General features: G+C 55.3%; 2 protein-coding genes across 2 annotated transcripts; both read right to left on the bottom strand.

Annotated features, from left to right (window-relative positions):
• Positions 1-4,056: 4,056 nt before the first annotated feature.
• Positions 4,057-5,715, bottom strand: HOXB1 (homeobox B1). The gene is made up of 2 exons (XM_072886090.1): positions 5,103-5,715; positions 4,057-4,382 (listed from the first exon to the last, which is right to left on the bottom strand). The coding sequence occupies exons 1-2, from the start codon at positions 5,713-5,715 to the stop codon at positions 4,057-4,059; spliced, it is 939 nt and encodes a 312-aa protein (XP_072742191.1).
• Positions 5,716-14,993: 9,278 nt separating this feature from the next.
• Positions 14,994-17,904, bottom strand: HOXB2 (homeobox B2). The gene is made up of 2 exons (XM_072886088.1): positions 17,266-17,904; positions 14,994-16,091 (listed from the first exon to the last, which is right to left on the bottom strand). The coding sequence occupies exons 1-2, from the start codon at positions 17,657-17,659 to the stop codon at positions 15,448-15,450; spliced, it is 1,038 nt and encodes a 345-aa protein (XP_072742189.1). The 5' UTR covers positions 17,660-17,904; the 3' UTR covers positions 14,994-15,447.
• Positions 17,905-18,721: the final 817 nt, after the last annotated feature.

Raw genomic sequence — 18,721 nt, forward strand, 5'->3', positions numbered from 1 at the left:
TCAATTCTGACTCGCTTGCTGTGTGGTGAAGATGTCTCACCCTGGTCCTGCCCTCGTTGTGCTAAGAGCTGGGGAAGAGGTGGCCCCCGACTAATTTTTCTGTGTGAAACGAGTTTGGAGAAGCCCAGAAGGCTTCCTCCCCTCTTCTCCTCCACTTCAAGGCATCAAAGGTGTTCAGGGGCCAGCAGTAGCCCAACCCCAGCACAGTACAGTCAGGGAGGTTTTGTCCCCAGAGAGGTTTTGTCCCCAGAGAGGAGACCCCCAGGAAGGCTTCACACCTCCAGTGCAAAGAGGCTCCAGGAGCAGAGTTAATAGCAGCCAGCAAAGCGGAGTTGAAAGTAAGGAAGTCTTCAGGGTATTATTATTATTATTTTTTAATAGAATGTCCTCTTCTGAGATCAAAAGGGCCTCACATTGTGAGAACAAATGCTTTAGGGAGAGGAGAAACATTTCACACCAAGGGGTAAGGAACAGATGGCCCTGGAGTAGCTGCCACGCCAGGCCAGAGCACCGGGTGTGCTCCTCGGGTCTCTGCACAGGGAGCAGAGCCAGAGGAGAGGGACTCTGGGCATCCCTTCCCTGTCCCCTCCTCCCACAGAGGGACAACAGCTCCAACATAGCGACTGCCATTAATAATTTACACGGCTACGTTTCTTTAACTGGGAATTTCCTCTTCCTTTGGGATATTAAAAGAATAAATCTCCATTAAGACGTGGCTTTGTGTGTGAGTGTACAGGGGGACTTGGCTAATTTTCTTGCTCATGAAAAATGCAATACCAGGGACCCATGGACAGACACGCATGGAGATACGGGAATATACTGGATTATAAATAGCCACATCGTTGTGTATCATTTATATAAAACAAAGGCGTGTGTGTAGACCTCGTATTTGTGATAAAGTCCGACTACGGCGATAGGGCGAAGTGTCAACAGGGACTTGTGCATGCAGCTCTGCAGAGACCCGTGTGTGCCTCTTCCTCTGTAGTCTACACCGATGTACTGTGGTCCCGTATGGATACATAGGTACCTGTGTGGGTACTGAAGTACCGGTGCCCGCTCTTTATCTGCTTCTCTGGTTGTGGGGCGGACACGGGTGGCCCTCACCGCTCCACGGGAGCATCTGTTACCGGCCGAGGGACCCCCAGCCGCGGGTGTCCTGGCGTGGCCTTTCCAGCCGCCTCCCGCTTCACAGCAGTGGGTTTCGGGCTCTTGAGACAAAAGGGAGCGTGAGAAACTTGGAAGGAGAGCGGGGGGGGAAAAGAGATTAGCTGTGTGCCGTGCTCGTTGTTAGAGAAACAGGGCTTGGCAGCGCGGGGGGCAACGGGAACGGGGCGAGGGGGAGCCCGGAGGGGCTTACATATGTAAGGGCGCATCGGCACCGCCTCTGAGACTCTTCCGGAGACTCCCTTTGAGTTTCAAATGGGAGCTGGGAGCCTTTGTTGTGCCCGACACACTGACACAGCGGTACCCTCCTTTTTGTCCCGGCCTCTCCGCTCTCCCCCGGCCCTTACCGGGCCGGCCGGCCCGGCGCTGCCCGCCTCACCTGGGAGCGAGCGGGGCTCCGGCCCCTCCCCAGGCAGCAGAGCAGGGCCCAGAGCCAGAGCCGGGGGCGAAAATGGTCTCAGTGGAAACCCACGAGCTTTCTGAAGCACAACGCCCTGTTTCCATCAGACAGCTTAAATCACACAGGTTCGACACAACCGTCGATCGCATTGGTTCAACGAATAGGTTAAACCAAGCTGACTCACACCCAACAGGTTATGAAGTCAGTCCGGCTGCCTGTGGGGTTGTTTTCTCTCCTGATGTTTTGCAAACTGCTAGTGTAACAAAATCCTCTTTTCACCTTTTCCCCGTCTTTTTTTTTCCCCCCCTTATCTCTGAGCTAATTGGACACTCAAAAATCTTTTCTTTTGAGCCAGAGAGGTGTATTAGATGGGGGAAGATCGTATCGCCGGGAAGAGCGATGCTCTGTCGCCCAGGGACCTCCAGATGAGCCGGGCCGGGGCCGAGCGGCCCTGCGGGGCAGGGGCCCGGGCTCGGCTGCAGTTGCAGCAGGTACTTCGCTCATTCCTCGCCCCACTCACGCCCCCACCGAAAAGGTTTGCAAATTTGACGAAGCCAGAACAATAGTTTCTCCTGGCAGCCCCTCTGTTTACTTGTTTAGAAATCCCAGAGGCGTTTCGAGGTAAAAAGGTCAGAGCCGTACCCGGGCTCGCCGCCTCCTCCCTCCCCGCCCGGCCCCAGGACGGCTCTGCCCCGCCGCGCTGCCGGTACCCGCGCCGGGCCGCGGGCTCCGTCCCTCCGCGAACTGGTCTCGTGTGTTCTTTATACTGTGGAAAACACCCTTTCAGGTGTCGTCTTGGGAACCTTGGGAAGGGAGAAAACCAAACTGACGCTTCGTATTGGTTTTGAGTTGGATCAGCCTTACAGAACCGTTCCGTATAAATAAGAAACTGGCTTTGTCCCCACCCCGGACCCCAAGTCTGTTCCCGTTAATGCTGCTGCTTCAGTAACGCAGATCTGCTTCCCTGCCGGGATGCCTGCACGGAGGATGAGGATGATTTTCGGCTCTCATCGGGCCTCGTTGCGCTGTAAAATAACTCCCCGCGGGGAGCGCCGCGTTTCTAGCCCGCCCCGTCTGGGCCACTTGCTTCGAACGCCCCCGAAGCGGAGGCCAGCGCCGGGCCCGATCCTGCCGCTGACAAGGGGGTGCCGGAGGGTACCCGCAGGAAGCAGGATCGGGCGTTTTGTTTGGGAGCTTCGGCAGCGGCCGGAGACCTTTTCCTTCCTCCTCCTCCCTCCCAAGCCGGGCTCCCCCCGCCCCGTGTCGCGCCTTTCCCTGGACGGGAGAGATTTCCATTTCGTTGGGAGTCGAGAGGACTTGCATGTGGAAAAAGTAAACTTTATTAGACTGAGGTAGTTTCATTTCGAGATACAGAGCACGGGGAAGGGAGTGGAGGGGAAATGGGAGATTCCGATTAAGAAACCGCTAGTTTTTCTCGATGACGTTTTTCCCTTTCAAACGATCTTTAACAAAAGTTGCCGCGGTTTTCAGTTCGTTCTACCCTAAAGTTTCTCGTAGGGAAGGGAAACAATTTAGCCATGGTTAAATAATGTTTTTATCGGACTCCGATAAGCCGGAGAGGGTGGAGGTACAAGGAACCGTGCTACTTCGCTCCAAGACTTCAGGCTATCGAGACGTACAATAAATAGCAGCCAGTGCATCAGTGCCTGGGGGAGCCAAGCCCCGCGGCCCCCCCGCAGCCTTGTCCCCGTCCACCTTCACACCTCCTGCGACAGTGACCGTTGCCCAAAGCACCCCGAGGTCAGCCTTCCCCCCGTCGCCTTTTCCCGGCCAGCACAACCCCCCCTGCCCCAGGATCAGTCCCAGTCCCAGTCGCAGAGCGTGTAGCAAACCCTGTGAAGCAGTAATAGTGCAAAATGGTAGCGGAGGAGTTGCGGTTTTGTTTGGTGGTTGATTGGATCTTTGCAGAGGCCTCCAGCATCTTGGGCGCCTCAGATCTCATTCCAAGATATACATACAGTAAATAAAAGGGAAACATAAAAACACCTGAAACTTTTTTACAAGCTCGCGGGGAGGAAAAATACATCAAACGTAGGATTCTTGCAGGCAAAAGTCGTTGTGCACATTTTTAAAACGGGAGAAAACTAAATTCGTTTTAAAGTTTCTGTAGTTGAAAGTGCAGTTCCTATAGGGGAGGGAGAAGGGAGAGGGAGAAACGTCCCTGAGACAAACGCCTATTGCTAAGGGGACACGGGGACACGGCTGCTCCTTCGGAGTCCAGTGTTTTACAGAGGGTCTATAAATTAAGAGAGAGAAATGCGAGCGGGAGAGCTCGTATCACACGTGTGGAGACGGCCGGAGCCCACGGGACTGCTCGGAGTTAAGCGTGGCCTTGCTTCCACACGTGTGTGCGGAGGGGGCTGTGCGTGGGAGGTGCGTGTTCGTGCGTGCGTGTCTGCTGGGGTCTGCAGGGAGCAGCTGCCCCTCGAGGGCAGGCCGGGCTGAGCTCTGTGCCCCTGCGGGGACGCGTTTCAGGAGGACACCGAGCTGGGGGAGGCCTCAGGTGAGGTGCAGTTGGACTGATCCGAGGCTTCACTCGCTTCCTTCGCAGACCTGGAGGCAGCAGCGGGGGCGAGACCTTCCTTTTCCCTCTTCTTCTGCTTCATCCGCCTGTTCTGGAACCAGATCTTGACCTGGGTTTCGTTGAGCTCCAGGGTAGCGGCGATCTCCACCCTCCGGGCCCGGGTGAGGTACTTGTTAAAGTGAAACTCCTTCTCCAGCTCCGTCAGCTGCTTGGTGGTGAAGTTGGTGCGGATGGTGTTGGGCTGGCCCAGCAGTCCGTACTCCGAGACTTTAGCTGTTAACGAGCAAACACCAACAGGGCAGGAACTCCCTCGCCGGAAAGAGGGGGCCGTGGGGGCTGTGGGGGCTGTGGGTGCGGGCTCTCCCCCGCTCCCCTCCTCTCTCTTGGTCCCTCCACCGCCCGGAGCTTCGTGCTCCCGCCCGGATCCTCAGCTACCCTTGGCTTCCCAGCCCAGGGGTACAGCCTGGAGGGAGAGACCACCCCGGGCTCTGCAGAGCTGCCCCCCTTCCCTCGCAACCATTCCCCCCCAGTTCCCTGTAAGCTGCCATGAAACTGAACGTGCGTGGGAAGGAGTGGAAGGGGAGGGCGAGGGTGATGATGGGGGAGAGGAGGGAAGATTGTGATTTAAGGAAGATTGTGGAGATGCAAGTTGAACAATAGGGGAGATGTGGAAGAAGCAGGAAGCCCGGAGCGTTTCCTATTCCGAGCTGGGCTTAAATCGCATTGGGCCTGTGGGAACCTGAGCTCAGGGACCTCCATCAGATGCGTCTGGACAATCTCTAGCTGGCTTTTCCTCAGCGCTGAGCTGGTGTTTAAAAAAACAAAAACCCAAAGCCAAACAAATCCCTGTTCCCCTGGCAGATGAGCCCAGTTACCTTGGGTAGGAACCCCGGGGAAGGCAACCCTTCCTTGCAGGGCTGGGGAGCTGCCCCCCGCCTCCCTCCTCCCCCGGATGGGGACCATCCTGCTCAGCGCTGCGCTCCCCAAACTCACCTGTCTTGGGCGGGTTCCTCTTCACTTTCATCCAGTCGAAGGTCTGCGTGGCGCTGGCGTTGGGGCACGGCTCGGAGGGGCACGCAGGGTCTTTGTCCTCGTTCAGAGAAGGCGAGAGGTTGCTGTAAACGCCGGGCAAGTAGCTGGGCTGCTCCTGCCCGTAAAGGTGTTGTTGCTGGTACTGCCCAGCGGCCGCCACCGCCCCGCAGTAGCTCTCTGCTAAGGAGCTGAGGCTGGATCCCGCGTTGGCGGAGTACCCGGCCGCTTGGAAGTACACGCCATCCGCGTCCTGCTGGCCGAGGTAGAGCTGGTGGTGCCCGTAGCTGGGGCTGCAGGTTTGGGCTGGGTACCCGGCGGCGGGGGCAGCGCCCGCGAAAGGGATGGGGCGGCCGGAGGAGGGAGGGTGGTAGCCGGGGCTCTGCGGGGGGAGATGGGCGGCCGCGGCCGCGCTCCCTCCCGCGCCAAAGCGCCCGTCTCCGTGGAAAGTGTCACTGGCGGGGCTACCTGAGCAAGAGGGGAAGGAAGGGGAGCTTTGCTCTAAATGGTGGTAGGCGCCCGTCCCACGGTTACAAATTGCATACTCTAAGAAGGAGTTCATCCTAGTATTGTCCATCTGCCACTGATGGAGGAGGGTCAGCCTGTTTTGGGGGGGATTCCGCCTGCCCTACAACCTTTAGGTAGTATGTCAAAGCTGTAAAACTTCCTTCCATGCATCGCTGGCTCTCGAACCCCGCAGCCTTCGGCGGGGCCGGGGTGGGGGCAGGGGGAGGCGGCCACGTGGTCCGCCCCCAGCCCAATGAGAGAGGGGCTCCTGAAGTTTGTCACATCTCTGAGCTCATCCATCAAGGCCCTGACATTTGCATGACAAAGGGGTTTCAATCAAACCCTGCCCATCAATCTGATAACAACACGAATACGTCAAAATCTTTCCTCAAAGACTTTAAAAGAGAGGAGGGAGGTGGGGTGCGGGGAGGTGGAGGGGAAGAGAGGCTGGGAGAAGAATTAGGATTATCCACCGCTGTTTTAAGTGCTAAAAAGGCCTCCGAGTTACGCGATGAGCCAATTTCAGCAGAAGTTCCCCTTGCCCCAACTTAAAAAGAAGGTTTTCCCCAACCCTAGCTTCATGTGAAAAAAAGGAAGAGAGAGGGGGGAGAGGGAGGGAGGTCTGACTACTCTTCCCCCCAAGCACGACAGGATGCTCTGTTCTGCGTTTCGAAACTTTTCCCTAGAAAGTGGCTTGAACATGTTTGGCGTTTTCCGGGCTGAGGAGCCTAATAAAAGCTCCTAAGAAAAATACGCTCCATGTATTTTATTAATTTTGCCACACCGGCTTTGTGTCTAGGGCCAGTGTGGGTAAAAGCAATGTAATTAAATCAATATTCTAATGAGGCGATGAAATAAAGTTAGGAAGGCAGGATGTCTTTTGTTGGAGGAACACCATGCCCAGCTTCGCAGTTGAAGGAATAGAACTAAAAATGATCCCTGTGTCTATCTGAGTATCTTCATATCCATCCACTCACCCATAAACCTACACATTTACTACTGAAAACAGGAGGTGTTTTAAGGGCTTTAACCAATGCTGGAACGTTAAGCTCTGCTTTTCCATGGCAAATCTGGTTTGATTTTTCCCCGAATCTGTTGTCGGGCTGGAGCTTTCCCCTGGCAGAGTCCAGCTGATGAGTAGGTGGAAAGACAGGGAGAGCAGGCCGGCCACTCCACTGCTCAGAGAATGGGAACATAGGTAGGCAACATTTATTTACTTGTTAGCAGAAGGGAGACAAGAGCACCCAACAATATGACGCCCACAGTCATTTGTTACTTGTCAGGATATTTACTGGTTATTCAGCCCCTAAGAAGAACCAGGAAGGCTCTTCTTTTTTTTCCCCAGGCCAAAAGTTCACTTTGAAAGGCATAAACACGTCCTTTGGTTGGGAGGTTTGGCTGATGCAACACGTTGGGGTAACATTTGTTAAGAAACTGCGACACACGCAGCCATGGCATCACCCTTCCTCCCTTCCTTAAATCCCCCCGGGAGAAAACTTGAGTTTTAGCCAATAACAACTCTCGCCTTTCAATAAAAAGAATAAGGAGAAAACTATTTCCAGAGCTGCGTGCCTATTTATTCATTTATTCTGCCGACTTTGCTGATGCTGAGATATTCAAGAAGAAAATCTTTTCGGTTACAAATGTTCTCTGAAACTCGCTGCCTCCTTTTTTGCATAAAACAACCGAAAGTGATTATAAAGATTCAAAGCAACTCTCATGTCATTCCCCTCGCAAGAGAAATCGGTTTCTAATTTGATTCCAGGAGTGCTTTTTATATTATGTTGCGCTCGCGTTTAAATTGAATGTATTCTATTTAAACGCTGCTTACAATAGATGATTTATGGGTGTAAAATGAAAAAAGAAAAGGATAGATGTTTATTTCATCCTTGAAGCAATTGTTTCGTATTGTCTGATAATTTTCCACTATGATCTCCCTCCACCGTTACGTTCAGGGGATGCTTTATGGCATTAAAACACAAGCTGTCTTCGGGACTTGCAGAATTAGCTGCGGGAGAGCTCGCCGCTGCGGAGTTACGAGGAAGAGTCTGGCTGCGCCTCTCACCTCAGCGAAGGCTAAACCAGCCTTTGGGCCTGAGGCAGCTCTGGGGTGAAAGCCCAGAGTTTCTTTAGTCGATGGAAAAATCGGACAGGAGGGGATCCAAGTGTTAGCCAGGACGTGCAGCCCACAGCCCGGCCCGAGCGGGCGATGGAGAGCGGTCCTCGGGCTGCGGGGGGGAAGCGGGGGGGAAAGTGGAGACAGAGCCGAGGAGGGGATGTGCGGAGCTGAAGTCGCTTTGGCACAGGCTTTTTTTGTCCCTCTGTTGAGGTAACTGTCAGACGGCGAAAGATGGGGTGTTGGAGCCGATTTCCTGCCAGAAAGGGGCCGCTGCCTTCCCGCTCCTCCCTGCCCCCCGGGCACGGCGGGGCCGCTCGCCATCTGCTCCTCTCCGCTGCCTGCTCAGGCCCCTCGCTCCTTACCTGCTGTGGGAGCCCAGGGCAGATTTCGGGGTGCGGCGGGACGGAAGGTGCTGGGGTCCCACCCCCTGCCCGGGGCCGGCACCTCCGGGGCTCCCCTGGGCGGCCCTTCCCGGAGCTGCCAGCCTGACGGGCCCGCGCAGGGCGAACTTCTTACTTCCCCAAAGTGACCCCGTCTTCCCCAAAACGCACGGGTTTGGCGGCTGCGCGGTATTTTCGAAAGCCGCAGGGTCAGCGTGCGTGCCCGCACACTGGGAATCGCTTAGGAATCGCTTCCCCAAATTTCCTTCTTAGCCCCTGGCCCTGGATCCGATATCAAATTACTGCTGCGATTATTATTGGGTTTAATTTCCCTTGTGGGGGAGCTGTGAGAGCCAGGTTCGGTACAGACCTTCATAACCTGCAGGAGAAAGAAGTACCAGATTCTTGTGAGCAACCAATCGCCGGGTGAACCTAATTCTACCACTTACACATTTATTTCTTTAAAACCTCCTTTGTGGGGAGTTGAGAGAGAGAAGGCGGTCAAAGAAAAGGTGCAGATGGAGATTCTCACATTATCAGAATTCTGTCTTACATCCCCCCCCCCCCATAGTTACTTCGCCTTTCATTGTATTTATTACTTGATTTTCACTTGTGTCTTGAGGGAGGCAGTGATTATTCCTACCCCCTAAACCACGGACGGCACCGTTTTGGGCATGCTGCTGTCTTTCCCTCAACAGGATTAAAGTAAAATATCTGGAGATGGATGAGGATAGAGGGTGAGGGGGAAATTTTTAGCTCTTTGATTCCTGGAAAAAGAAACTGCTGTCCAGGAGCGGTGTCGGCTGGTCCATGGGAGGAAGAGGAAGTCAATTCCTTGCCCGCTGGTGATAACGAAGGAATCGAATCACTTCTTGCACGGCTCCGCAGAGAGCTGCTTTCCCGCTCCCCCAGAGCCTGTGCGGGCCTAAAGCCCTTCAGGAGCTACCGGCCCTAAACCCGGGCTTTATTTGATGAGCAGGTAAGAAAGGAGGAGGTCATCAGCAGAACGCCATGGTTTTTCCGCGGAGCTCTTGGTGGCGGGGGACCTCTCATGCCCACCAAAGGCATCCCGTGCCCTCGGCCCCTCCGTCCACCCCGAGGCAGGGGGACTCGGTGTGACACCGGCTCGCTGTCCCGCGGTGGAAGCACACCCACATCCCCCCCCCCCCCCACTATTCGATTAGCAAGATGGGGGGTTGGCCCCCTAGGGTTCCAACCCGATGAGGACATCGTATTAAAATAAACCTCTTCTTGAGAGCAGTTTCTCCCTTTTAGCGGCATAAAAAGGCTTCACGAAAGTCGGGGCTGCAGCAGCCGGGGGGGGAGAGCGAGGGGAGATTTCGCCCTTCCCTAAGAGGTGGCTTGCTTGCTTTGAAACACCTCTCCTGACATGGAGGATAGGGCCCTTCTGAGGGCGGTTTGTGGGAACACCTCTTATAAGAAATCTTTACCCCAGACAGACCGGGGAGTTTTCTGTGCAGGCGACACAAAAGGAATGAGGCATTTCCAAAGGCTCCAGAGTGCTCAGAGGCTTCAGATGCTTCGTTTTGGAGTTAAATATAACTCTCTGCGGAGAAAGTTTGTGTCGTGCGTAAGAAATGTCCCTTCTGGCTCCCGGCGGGGTGATTTATGAGAAGCACTGCCGACTCAGGGGGTGCGTGTTTGGCTGTGGACTTCGTTAGCACCAAAAAGGACTTGTCCCTAGAAATCGTCAGAGAAATTTATAGCCCCGGCATGTGTCTTGGTTAGATCATAGCCTGCTAAGCTATATTTGGGGCTAAAAACTGAAGAGGGAAAATAAAAGAGTATATGGAAAAATGCTTCCGAGTTTGGGAGTCCAAAGAAATGCAGATGGAATCCTTTTAATGAGTTACAAACACCGGGCTATCTCCGAGCTGCAGAATAAATACCAGACAATTAAGATAAGGTATAATAATTCTCATCTGCCGCTCCCGGGAGCAGCGGCGGGGACCGGGCGGTCCGTGGCCTCCCGGCGGAGGCCGGGTCGGCGTGGGGACCGGCACCGTGACCGGCTGCAGCACGTGTGGGGACGGGGACGGTCCACAGGTGGTCAGCATCCCCCGGAGGGAACGGGAGCCTTCTTAGCCAGGGCGAGGGACATGTTTTGTGTTCTCGGTCTCCTGACCAACACTTCGAGTGGAAGATTTGGGTGAGAAATGCCTCTTTCGATATTTTTTCCTTTTCAGGGTGGCACGAACCCCTCCAATCCCGCCTCCTCCTGCGCCCAAAAGATCGAATTCCTCCTCCGATGGCTCCGGGCAGCCTGTCCTATTTCCTTGTGAACCGCCTGGGCTGCGGCCCCCAGGGCGGAGGTGTGTCTGTAAGCCGGGTCGTCTCACTAATGAGGTTCATTTAAGGCTTTCCACTCGGTGAGAGTGGCGAGGAGAGGGCTGTATCTGCTGCTCCTGGCTACAGCGGTGCTCTTCGCTCATAGCAGGCAGACCCGACGGGCTCCTCAGCCCGGCTGAGCCCCGCTCCAGGCCGTCCTTGCCTTGCCCCAGGACAGCTCGTCCACCCCGAGGGACCCTTGCCCGAGCCGGGTGGGTCTGGGCTCAGGGCCGGCCAGGGGGGTGCAGGGCCGGGACTGGACCCGAGGGGTCCCAAAGCCTTCGGATTTCCTCCAGATCCAGCACCTGGCAGGCCCGGCGTGGGCCAGCTCCACCTAAACCCGCCCTTTAATAAGTGCATGAATTTATTAACACCATCATCAATGGTGCTAATATTAGTAGGTCAGCATTATTAATCTCAACCAGCGTTAGTTTAAACAGGATCCCGCTGGGGTTGAGAACTAGATTCGAACTTAAGTTAGTTTCTCCGAACCCCGCACTCTGCATTTTCCCCTTCACCGAATATAGGGCGGGGGGGGGGGCGGGAAACAACAACAAACGGCAAAGCTGGGTCAGATGCGGGAGGTGCCAGGATGGCGAGCAGAAGAAGGTCCCCTCTCCCAGCTCCTTCCTTTGATGCTGGTGGAGCACTAGGAGCCTTCCTCACGCTCCGGGTATTGAGGGCTGGGATGCGGTTAAGAGCTGGAAAAGGACGCTACAACTCAGCCGAGAAGACGGTCACCGGAGGGATATTCCCGGAAAGCCGGAGCCTGGCACCGGCAGCTCAGGAGGAAGGTCGGGATGATTCCCCAGGAGAAGTTATCTCTTCCCATCGCACACACCAAAGGCTCAGCTCCCGCCTCGCTCTCTCGCCCGCGTTTCCTTCACAGCAGGTTTTCCGCCTTGAGCCTTCCCATGGCTCTACCGGGTTGGTTCAACATCTTCAGGGCTTCGAGTAGCTCTTTAGCAAACACATCCCCAGACTAGATCAGCACAAGATAAATATTACTTTAGCATCCCTACAACACGTGCGAGCGCGTCTCATTTGCATATTTCTAGGTTAATAATCGCGAGGCAATTGCAGTGTTTTGACAACGATCAAGAGCTGAATACGCTTAATATGCTTAATATATGCCCTCCAGTTGCACAGAACAGAAGGGCAGGGTTGCAAATATGCATTCCCCATTTGTTTGACATTTTGAAGAAGGTAAAGAATGGCTGAACTAATGGCGAAATCTTACAGTCATTCAATAATTTAGATTTTATTGAATATTCCCCTTCTTTCCTCCGACATTTCAGTCTTGCTAATTAGGACAAATAAGAAGGGGCCTGCTGTTAGCAAGGATAATAACTGGCGAGGTTCCATTTATTAAGTCACTTTCCGTGGGTGTAGAATTGATCTGTGGCTGTGACTGGCATGCTTGCTAGACCTGCAGCAACTTTGAGGAGTCATTATGATCTGCAGAAGGGCCCTCGTTAGAGATTTCTATCGATAAGGTGTCAGGCTTTACGGTGGGGGCTTCGTGGACACCCCTTCCCCGCCCCCGTCCCACCCCACCGCTGCCTCCTCCGTCTGGCGGGGGGGAGGCCGCTCCCTCCCAGCCCCGTGCGAGGGGGGACCCAGCCGGGGACGGTGTCCCTCTTGTCCCCTCCCCTCCGCCTCTCCCTTCCCCTCCTCCCTTCCCCACGGAAAGGGCGTGTGTGTTTGTGGAAATCCGTTGCGAGATCGATTTGCAGAGAGACAGATCTACGCGCCCGTGTTTGGAAGTTGAATAAGCAGCTCCCTTCTCTTGAGAGGCGAGGGGGAGCCAGCCCCGAGCCCCGGGAGCGCGCAGGGCTGAGCGGCCCCGGCGCTGCCGCCCCGGCCCGGGCTGCCCGGCGACACGGGGGACTCTTGGCGTGGGCCAGCACCGGGCGTCTGATCCCCCGCTCCTGCCGTCCGCCAACGAGCCTGTGGATCGTGGATCCATCCACGATGCCCCTGCCTCTGCCGTCCCCCAACGAGCCTGTGGACCGTGGATGGATCCACGATCCCCCTGCTCCTGCTGTCCACCGACAAGCCTGTGAGACCGTGGATCCATCCGCGATCCCCCTGCTCCTGCCGTCCCCCAGCGAGCCTGTGGACCGTGGATCCATCCACAATCCCCTGCTCCTGCCGTCCCCCGACAAGCCTGCGAGATCGTGGATCCACCCACGATCCCCCTGCTCCTGCCGTCCCCCAACAAGCCCGTATTCAGGATTGCGAGGGGGAGGAGGCGGGAGGGGAGATATGTAAAGCACTGGAACAAATGGCGCTTTGATAGACAACGTCTGGCAGTGCCAACCCTGCCGCTGAGTATGTTCCAGAAGCTGGAGATATTAAATAAACTTACAGATAATGAATAGCCTTCTGTGGTACTTGGGCTGTGCCTGGGCTTGCTTTCCCCCCGCATGGCTCTGGGACTCTCAGAGCGGAGAGGGACCGGCGGGAGAGGGCAGAGCCACGGGGGAGGGATGCGATGGCTCCCGGGCGAGGATGAGGAGGCGACGGGGCTGCAGGCAGGGCGAGCGGGGCGCTGGACGCTCCCCTTTATTTATGGGAAGGTGTTAAGTAATGTTCCCTTGCATATTTTAATTGCAATCTACTTCGATTTTCCATATGAACCTACTCCTTCCCGGAGTGAGATGCTAGCGGGTTTGAAACGTCTGCTCGTTTGGTAGGGAAAGAGGCTGGTAATATTATTAAGAATAAAAAGGTAGCCGTAAAATCAACCCCCTCTTTGTCGCAGCGGGAAGAGATAATCCAGAGCTGCGAACAGCAATTTCGAAAACATCTGTCGAGGGCTTTCTTTATTTTATTTTATTTCCTTTTACAGCCCGAAGTAGAAAGCAAGCCTGGCTCTGACGCTCTTAATCCGAAATAAAATACCAGGCGACCGCGCGGAAGTTTCCCGGACTCCACGCTTTCTCCGGGGACTGCGGGGGGGGCCGACACCACCCAGGCAAGCTCCAGGCTCCGAGCAAACCGGAGAACGGCCCAGCCTCTGCGGGGGAGCCGGCAGCCCCCGGGGAGAGCCCCCGAAGGCCGGGGGTCCCACCGGGCGCGCCTGGCTGCCCGCGGCAGCCCGCGGGCCGGAGGAGCCGGGCGGGCGGCCGGGGCTGCGCCTTCCCCTCCCCTAACCCTAAAGAATAAGGCTGGCGGCAACGCCGCTCGTCATGGCTGCTCCGCACCTCTCCGCGGCTCCCTGTGCCATTTTAAGGCCGCCTCCGCGGGTCCTGTTCCCCCCCCCCGGCCCGGCCGCTCGCCCCTGCCCCACGCCGCCCCCCCCGAGCTCGCCTTTCCGCGCTACTTTCGCCCAAACGCCGCTTGAACGCCTCCCAAATTTCTGCCGTGTCTGAGGAAACACCAGTGACTTAGCAAAGACGTAATATGATTTATTTTGGGTGTCACCGCGATTGATTCCTGCGCTGACCCCTTTTCATTCATAAGCCTCCCCACCCCCTCTGCCTCACCCTCCCTCCTTGATATATGAGTTTTGTCTTTAAAATTACACGTTGCGAGAAAGCTTTCGTAAAGGGATCCGCGAGCAGGGACAGAGCAGCACAAATCTCCTTGGAAGGAGATCACGGATTTATAAGGCCGGGGGAGTTCTGGCTTGTACTGCTGAAAAAGAGGACGGGAAAGAAGAAAGGCCTCTTTCAGGCTAAGCTCTTTCCTCTAGAGCATTTATTTGTTGATTAAAATGCCGGCACGCACCACCCTCCCCGGGTGGATTTTCTGCACTTACTCCAAATCCTCCCTTTCCACCTTTTTTTTTTTTTATAGTCCGGGACGTTTAAAAGACCGATAATTGCGAGGTGGCAGGTCTGTATTTTCTGCTGCAAGAGCTGAGAGGAGGAGGAGCGGGCTGAAGGCAAGAAGCAGCGCTGGCCTGGCCAGGCCGGGCTGGGGGAGAAGGGGGGATCGCCGCGGGGAGCTGCGCGGAATGTGCGGGGGCTCCGCGGCGCGGCCCCAGCGCCGCCCGACCGCTGCCTTTGTGCTCCGTCCATCCCTTTATCCCGCGATTTCCTTGCGGCGGCGGAGGGGGGGGGTCGGTTACAAAAATAGAACGGCAAATGTAACAATTAGAAAGGAATGTCCTGCTTCGATTTAGTAAAAAATAAAACCAAGAAAAACCACGCTCAAAGAAAATGCAGGCTGAACTGAACACAGCGAATATTTCGGGCTCCCGAAGCCTCTTGAAATGTTGGTTGGGAGCATTTTCTTTTGTCTCCTTTCTCGATGAGCACGAGGAGGTTGTTAGGACATCATTACTGCAAAGCAGGAAAGAGGAAGGCGAACGATTTAGGAAAAAAAAATAGCACATTTTCGGATTAAATATGTAGCAACTCACGTGTCTTGGTTTCATAAAGACATTTATTTACTCTATGAAAATAATGTACAATAAATAATTTGCCATTTACTATTAAAGGATTTGAATAAATAGTCTACATCTAAAACGTAAGAAGAGGAAGGAAAATTCCTCTGTTTTTTTTTATTTTTATTTTTATTTTATTAAGAAATCTAAAAGTCTTGTTCTGATTCCTGAGAAAGTCGTTTGAAGGATTTACAAATGTTTTCTCTTGGGGGTGACATCTCGGATGTGCATGAGAACTGTCGGGTGCTTTCTTTAAAATAAATAAGAAAAAATAAAACTAATTAAATACCTGCATTTAGCAAAAATCGGGCTGTTCTTTCATGTGAGCCTTCTAGAATAAATACTGGGAGGGTGATTCGGGTGCCACAGTGTGAGGAGCTTCAACAGAAAGTGTTTGGGGGGGCGGGATGGGGTGCTTGAATGAGAGATGGCTCGGGTTTATTTTTGGGGGTGCCCCCCCCCGCCCTTACAGGAGCTGGGGGAAGCTGGCAGTGGCTCGGGATGGGGCTGGTGCGCCTGGAAGGGGCAGAAATGGCGAGGCGGGGGGGAGCGGGGGGGCTATTGGAAATGTAGATGTTGCAGATCTATAGTACAAAGTGCGCTGGTAAAGAAGTCCAGGTCTTCCTCGGAGAAGGGGACGGGGCTCTCCAGGGAGCCCTGGAGACTGGGGGAAAGCCCCTCCGAGAGCTGCAGGCAGGACTCGGCCGAGAAGATGCTCAGCTCCGGCAACAAAGGCGAGTCCTGGCCCTGGGGGTAGCCGCGGTCCGAGGGGCCGGCGGCAGCGCCGGGCTCCCCCGCGGCCGCCCGCTCCGCCCCGGCCGCCGCGAACGGCGGGCTCCGGGGCTCCTCGCTGCCCGGCTTTTCGCTTCGGTAGGGCCCGCGGGGCTCCGGAGCCGGGCCGAAAGCGGGGCTCTCCTCAGCCTCCTCCGCCGGGTCGCTGCCCTCGTCCAGGTTGGGGTAGGCGAGGTCCCCGTCGGGGGGTTCTTTGTACTGGGTTTGCCTCTTGTGCTTCATCCGACGGTTCTGGAACCAGACCTTGACTTGCCGCTCGGTGAGGTCGAGCAGAGCCGCGATCTCCACCCGCCGGGGCCTGCAGAGGTATTTGTTGAAGTGAAATTCCTTCTCCAGCTCCAGCAGCTGCGTGTTGGTGTACGCGGTCCGGAGCCTCCTGGAGCCGCCGGTGTCTGCCAGCCCCTGGACGTCTGAAACACAGAGAAAACCGCAATTGCAAAGAGAGGGAGCGGGGGCAAAGTGGAGGGTCTGGATCCGTCCCCTCCCGGGTGCGGGCAGGGCAGAGCCGTGCCCCGCACTAACGACCATGGGGCGGGGGAGGGGAGCCGCTACGGGAGAAAATATATGTTTAATTAAACTCTTCCCACTGTGGAAGAGGGTTGGAAATCACTCTCCGGTCCCCTTGCCCCAAGGAGGAGAAAGGATTTTGCTCCCTGGCCTCTGCCTTTAGAGACCTTCCTTCTCTGCCACCTTCGCGGATAACGGGAATTTCGATCCATTCCTTCCTTTTTCTTTTTTTTCCCTTTTGCCGGCAGTTCGGGGACGGACGCTGCGGGGCTTTGATTTCATTATTCCTGTATTATCTGGCCAATGAGCTCCGGTGTCCGCCCTTCTCCTGCCCCAGCATTTACCTGCACGGTGCTATTAAAATCCTGAAACAGGGAATTGTGCCTTAAACATTTTGTCCCGGGGGAAGGAGGGTCCCTGGCCAGGGCTGCTGAGCTCCCCGGCCAAGGGGCCCCTCGGAGAGAGGCTATTGCTTTATTGGGGGGCTGGGGGAGGATTTGGGGGTGTAGTTATTTGATTTTGCAGTGGGGAGCTGGCTCTCCCCGCAGTGCTGGACGCTGAGAGTCCTGCTCTCTCCTCTCGCCCTTTCCGCCTCCCCCTCCGCTTACCCACCCGTCTTTCTCTCCCCCCCTCCACTCTTCTTATGGCTTTTTTGGGTTGGTTTTGGTTTGGGCTTTTTTTTTTTTTTTTTTTTTTCCCTGTAGGCTGTAAAAAAATTCAGGGCTGGGAGAACAAGTCAAGCAAATGGAGCTGTGGCTCAGCTCCCAGATCGCCCCGCTGGAGCTAATACAGAGCCCGGCTCCCCCGGCCCCCTCTCCCTCTTTGCTTTGGCAGAAGTTACAGCAATTTGCTCTTTTATTTGCGGGGGGAGGAGGCAGGAGGACCCCCCCCTCCCCCGGCTGTGTACATTGCTGCCGTGTATTTTATTGCGTGACACAGCTTCGGGGGAGGTGCGGGGCAAAGTCTGGTGGGGAGGGGGGCTGGGGTAAGGCTGCTCTGGGGCGGGGGGGGCATTGTTTATTATTCGGATCCTCTCCGATTTCAGCAAACACCCCCTCATCCCCTCATTATACGAACCTGCAGGAGATCCTGCGGCAGGGACCGGCACCGAGGAAGATGATGGGGGGGAAGAGGAGGAAGAAGAGGATGGAGCCTGGGTAGCTTTCTTGGACGACTTCTTCTCCTTCATCCAGGGGAATTCCGCTGCCAAGGGGCCGGGCTGTGCCGAAGGCTGGGGCTGGAGCTGGAGCAGGCCATGGGATGCTCTTTTTTGGCTCCTCGGTCTTGCCTGGCTGCTGGAACAAGGATTCAGGCTGAGGACGGTTTGCTCAAAAGGAGGAGGAATTAATGTCGAGTCCTTGATTGATGAAGTTTGAAATGTCTCCAGGACAGCGGGAAGAGACGTCAGGCACTCTGCGAGCGAAGGCTGGCTATTTATAAACCCGATCTCCCTCTCAAATTCAAAATTCATGGCTTTTCCAGGGCCCAGGGTTTAAAAAGCGGGAGGGGGGAGAGGGAGGAGGAGGGGGAGCGGGAAAGAAATCTGAGGGCCTCAGTTTTTATGGCAGTGATGATGATGGTTCTCGGGCTTTTTATAATTGTTATATTGCTGATAATACAGGCGTATGGGGACCTTGCTCTATTAAACTCGAGACTGGGGCGAAATTGCAGCCAATTCCTGGTCACGTGGCCAGCCCTGGCCAATGGCAGGCGGGGCCTGGTGGCAAACAGAAAGCATTATTTTCTTTAATTGATTAAAAAAAAAAAAGGCGAGAGAAGATCCCCAGAAAAGCCTCCCCCCCGCCCCCGGCCGCCATCCCTCCTCGGCCGGCCGCGGCTGCCGGGCTGCTCTGGGGGGCCGGCGGGCTGCGGGCAGGGAGCCCCTGCCTGCTCTGCCTGCTCTGCCTGCCCTGCCTGCGCTGCCTGGTGCTGCCTGGTGCTGCCTCGCTGCCTGCCCTGCCTGTACCGGGCGGCTCCAGACGCGCTGGCCGAGCTCCGGAGAGTTTGTAGCCCCGGGGAGGGGGGGACGCAGGCGTGGGAAAAGGGGCTTTGCCCCCTCGAGCCTAAACCGCAGGCGAGCCGGGATCTCGGGTCTGGCAACCGAGGCCGGGAGTGCCTGGGTGTATTCCCATATCATATATATGTATATTATTTCAGAGCTTGGAAAGCTCAAGCCAGCAGGAGGGTTTGGTCCGGAGGTTTGTGTCTGAGTCTGGGTATGAGCACTTAGGAAATCAAGTGAGCTTTCAAGCCAAGTATAGTTAGACGGCCTGATTTACCTTGTTAAATTACTTTTAAAGAACCAGCGTAATCCTTCTGCTTCTAAAGCCAGCCTTAATGGATCCTTTACACTTTTCTTAAAGGCCAAACATGTTTTAAGGTCATGGATATCTTTGAAATCACATTTCTTCCTTCCCATCTTTTTTCCCCCTTTCCCCCTGTCCATCAATAAGCAATGCCACTTCCAGAGTTTACAAAATAAATAAATAAAATGAAAAGTCATTTGCCAGGAAGATTTTTTGGGGTTTGTTTT

Source organism: Ciconia boyciana, chromosome 22 (assembly GCF_034638445.1).
Source record: "Ciconia boyciana chromosome 22, ASM3463844v1, whole genome shotgun sequence".
NCBI lineage: Eukaryota > Metazoa > Chordata > Aves > Ciconiiformes > Ciconiidae > Ciconia > Ciconia boyciana.

What these genes read in the sequence shown, in the direction of transcription:
- HOXB2 (XM_072886088.1), bottom strand. Translation starts at nt 17,659, where the DNA reads ATGAATTTTGAATTTGAGAGGGAGATCGGGTTTATAAATAGCCAGCCT. An exon ending in TGCCGCAGGATCTCCTGCAG is followed by an intron (nt 16,092 to 17,265) that starts GTTCGTATAATG and finishes TCTGTGTTTCAG; the next exon opens with ACGTCCAGGGGCTGGCAGAC.
- HOXB1 (XM_072886090.1), bottom strand. Translation starts at nt 5,715, where the DNA reads ATGGACAATACTAGGATGAACTCCTTCTTAGAGTATGCAATTTGTAAC. An exon ending in GAGGAACCCGCCCAAGACAG is followed by an intron (nt 4,383 to 5,102) that starts GTGAGTTTGGGG and finishes GCTCGTTAACAG; the next exon opens with CTAAAGTCTCGGAGTACGGA.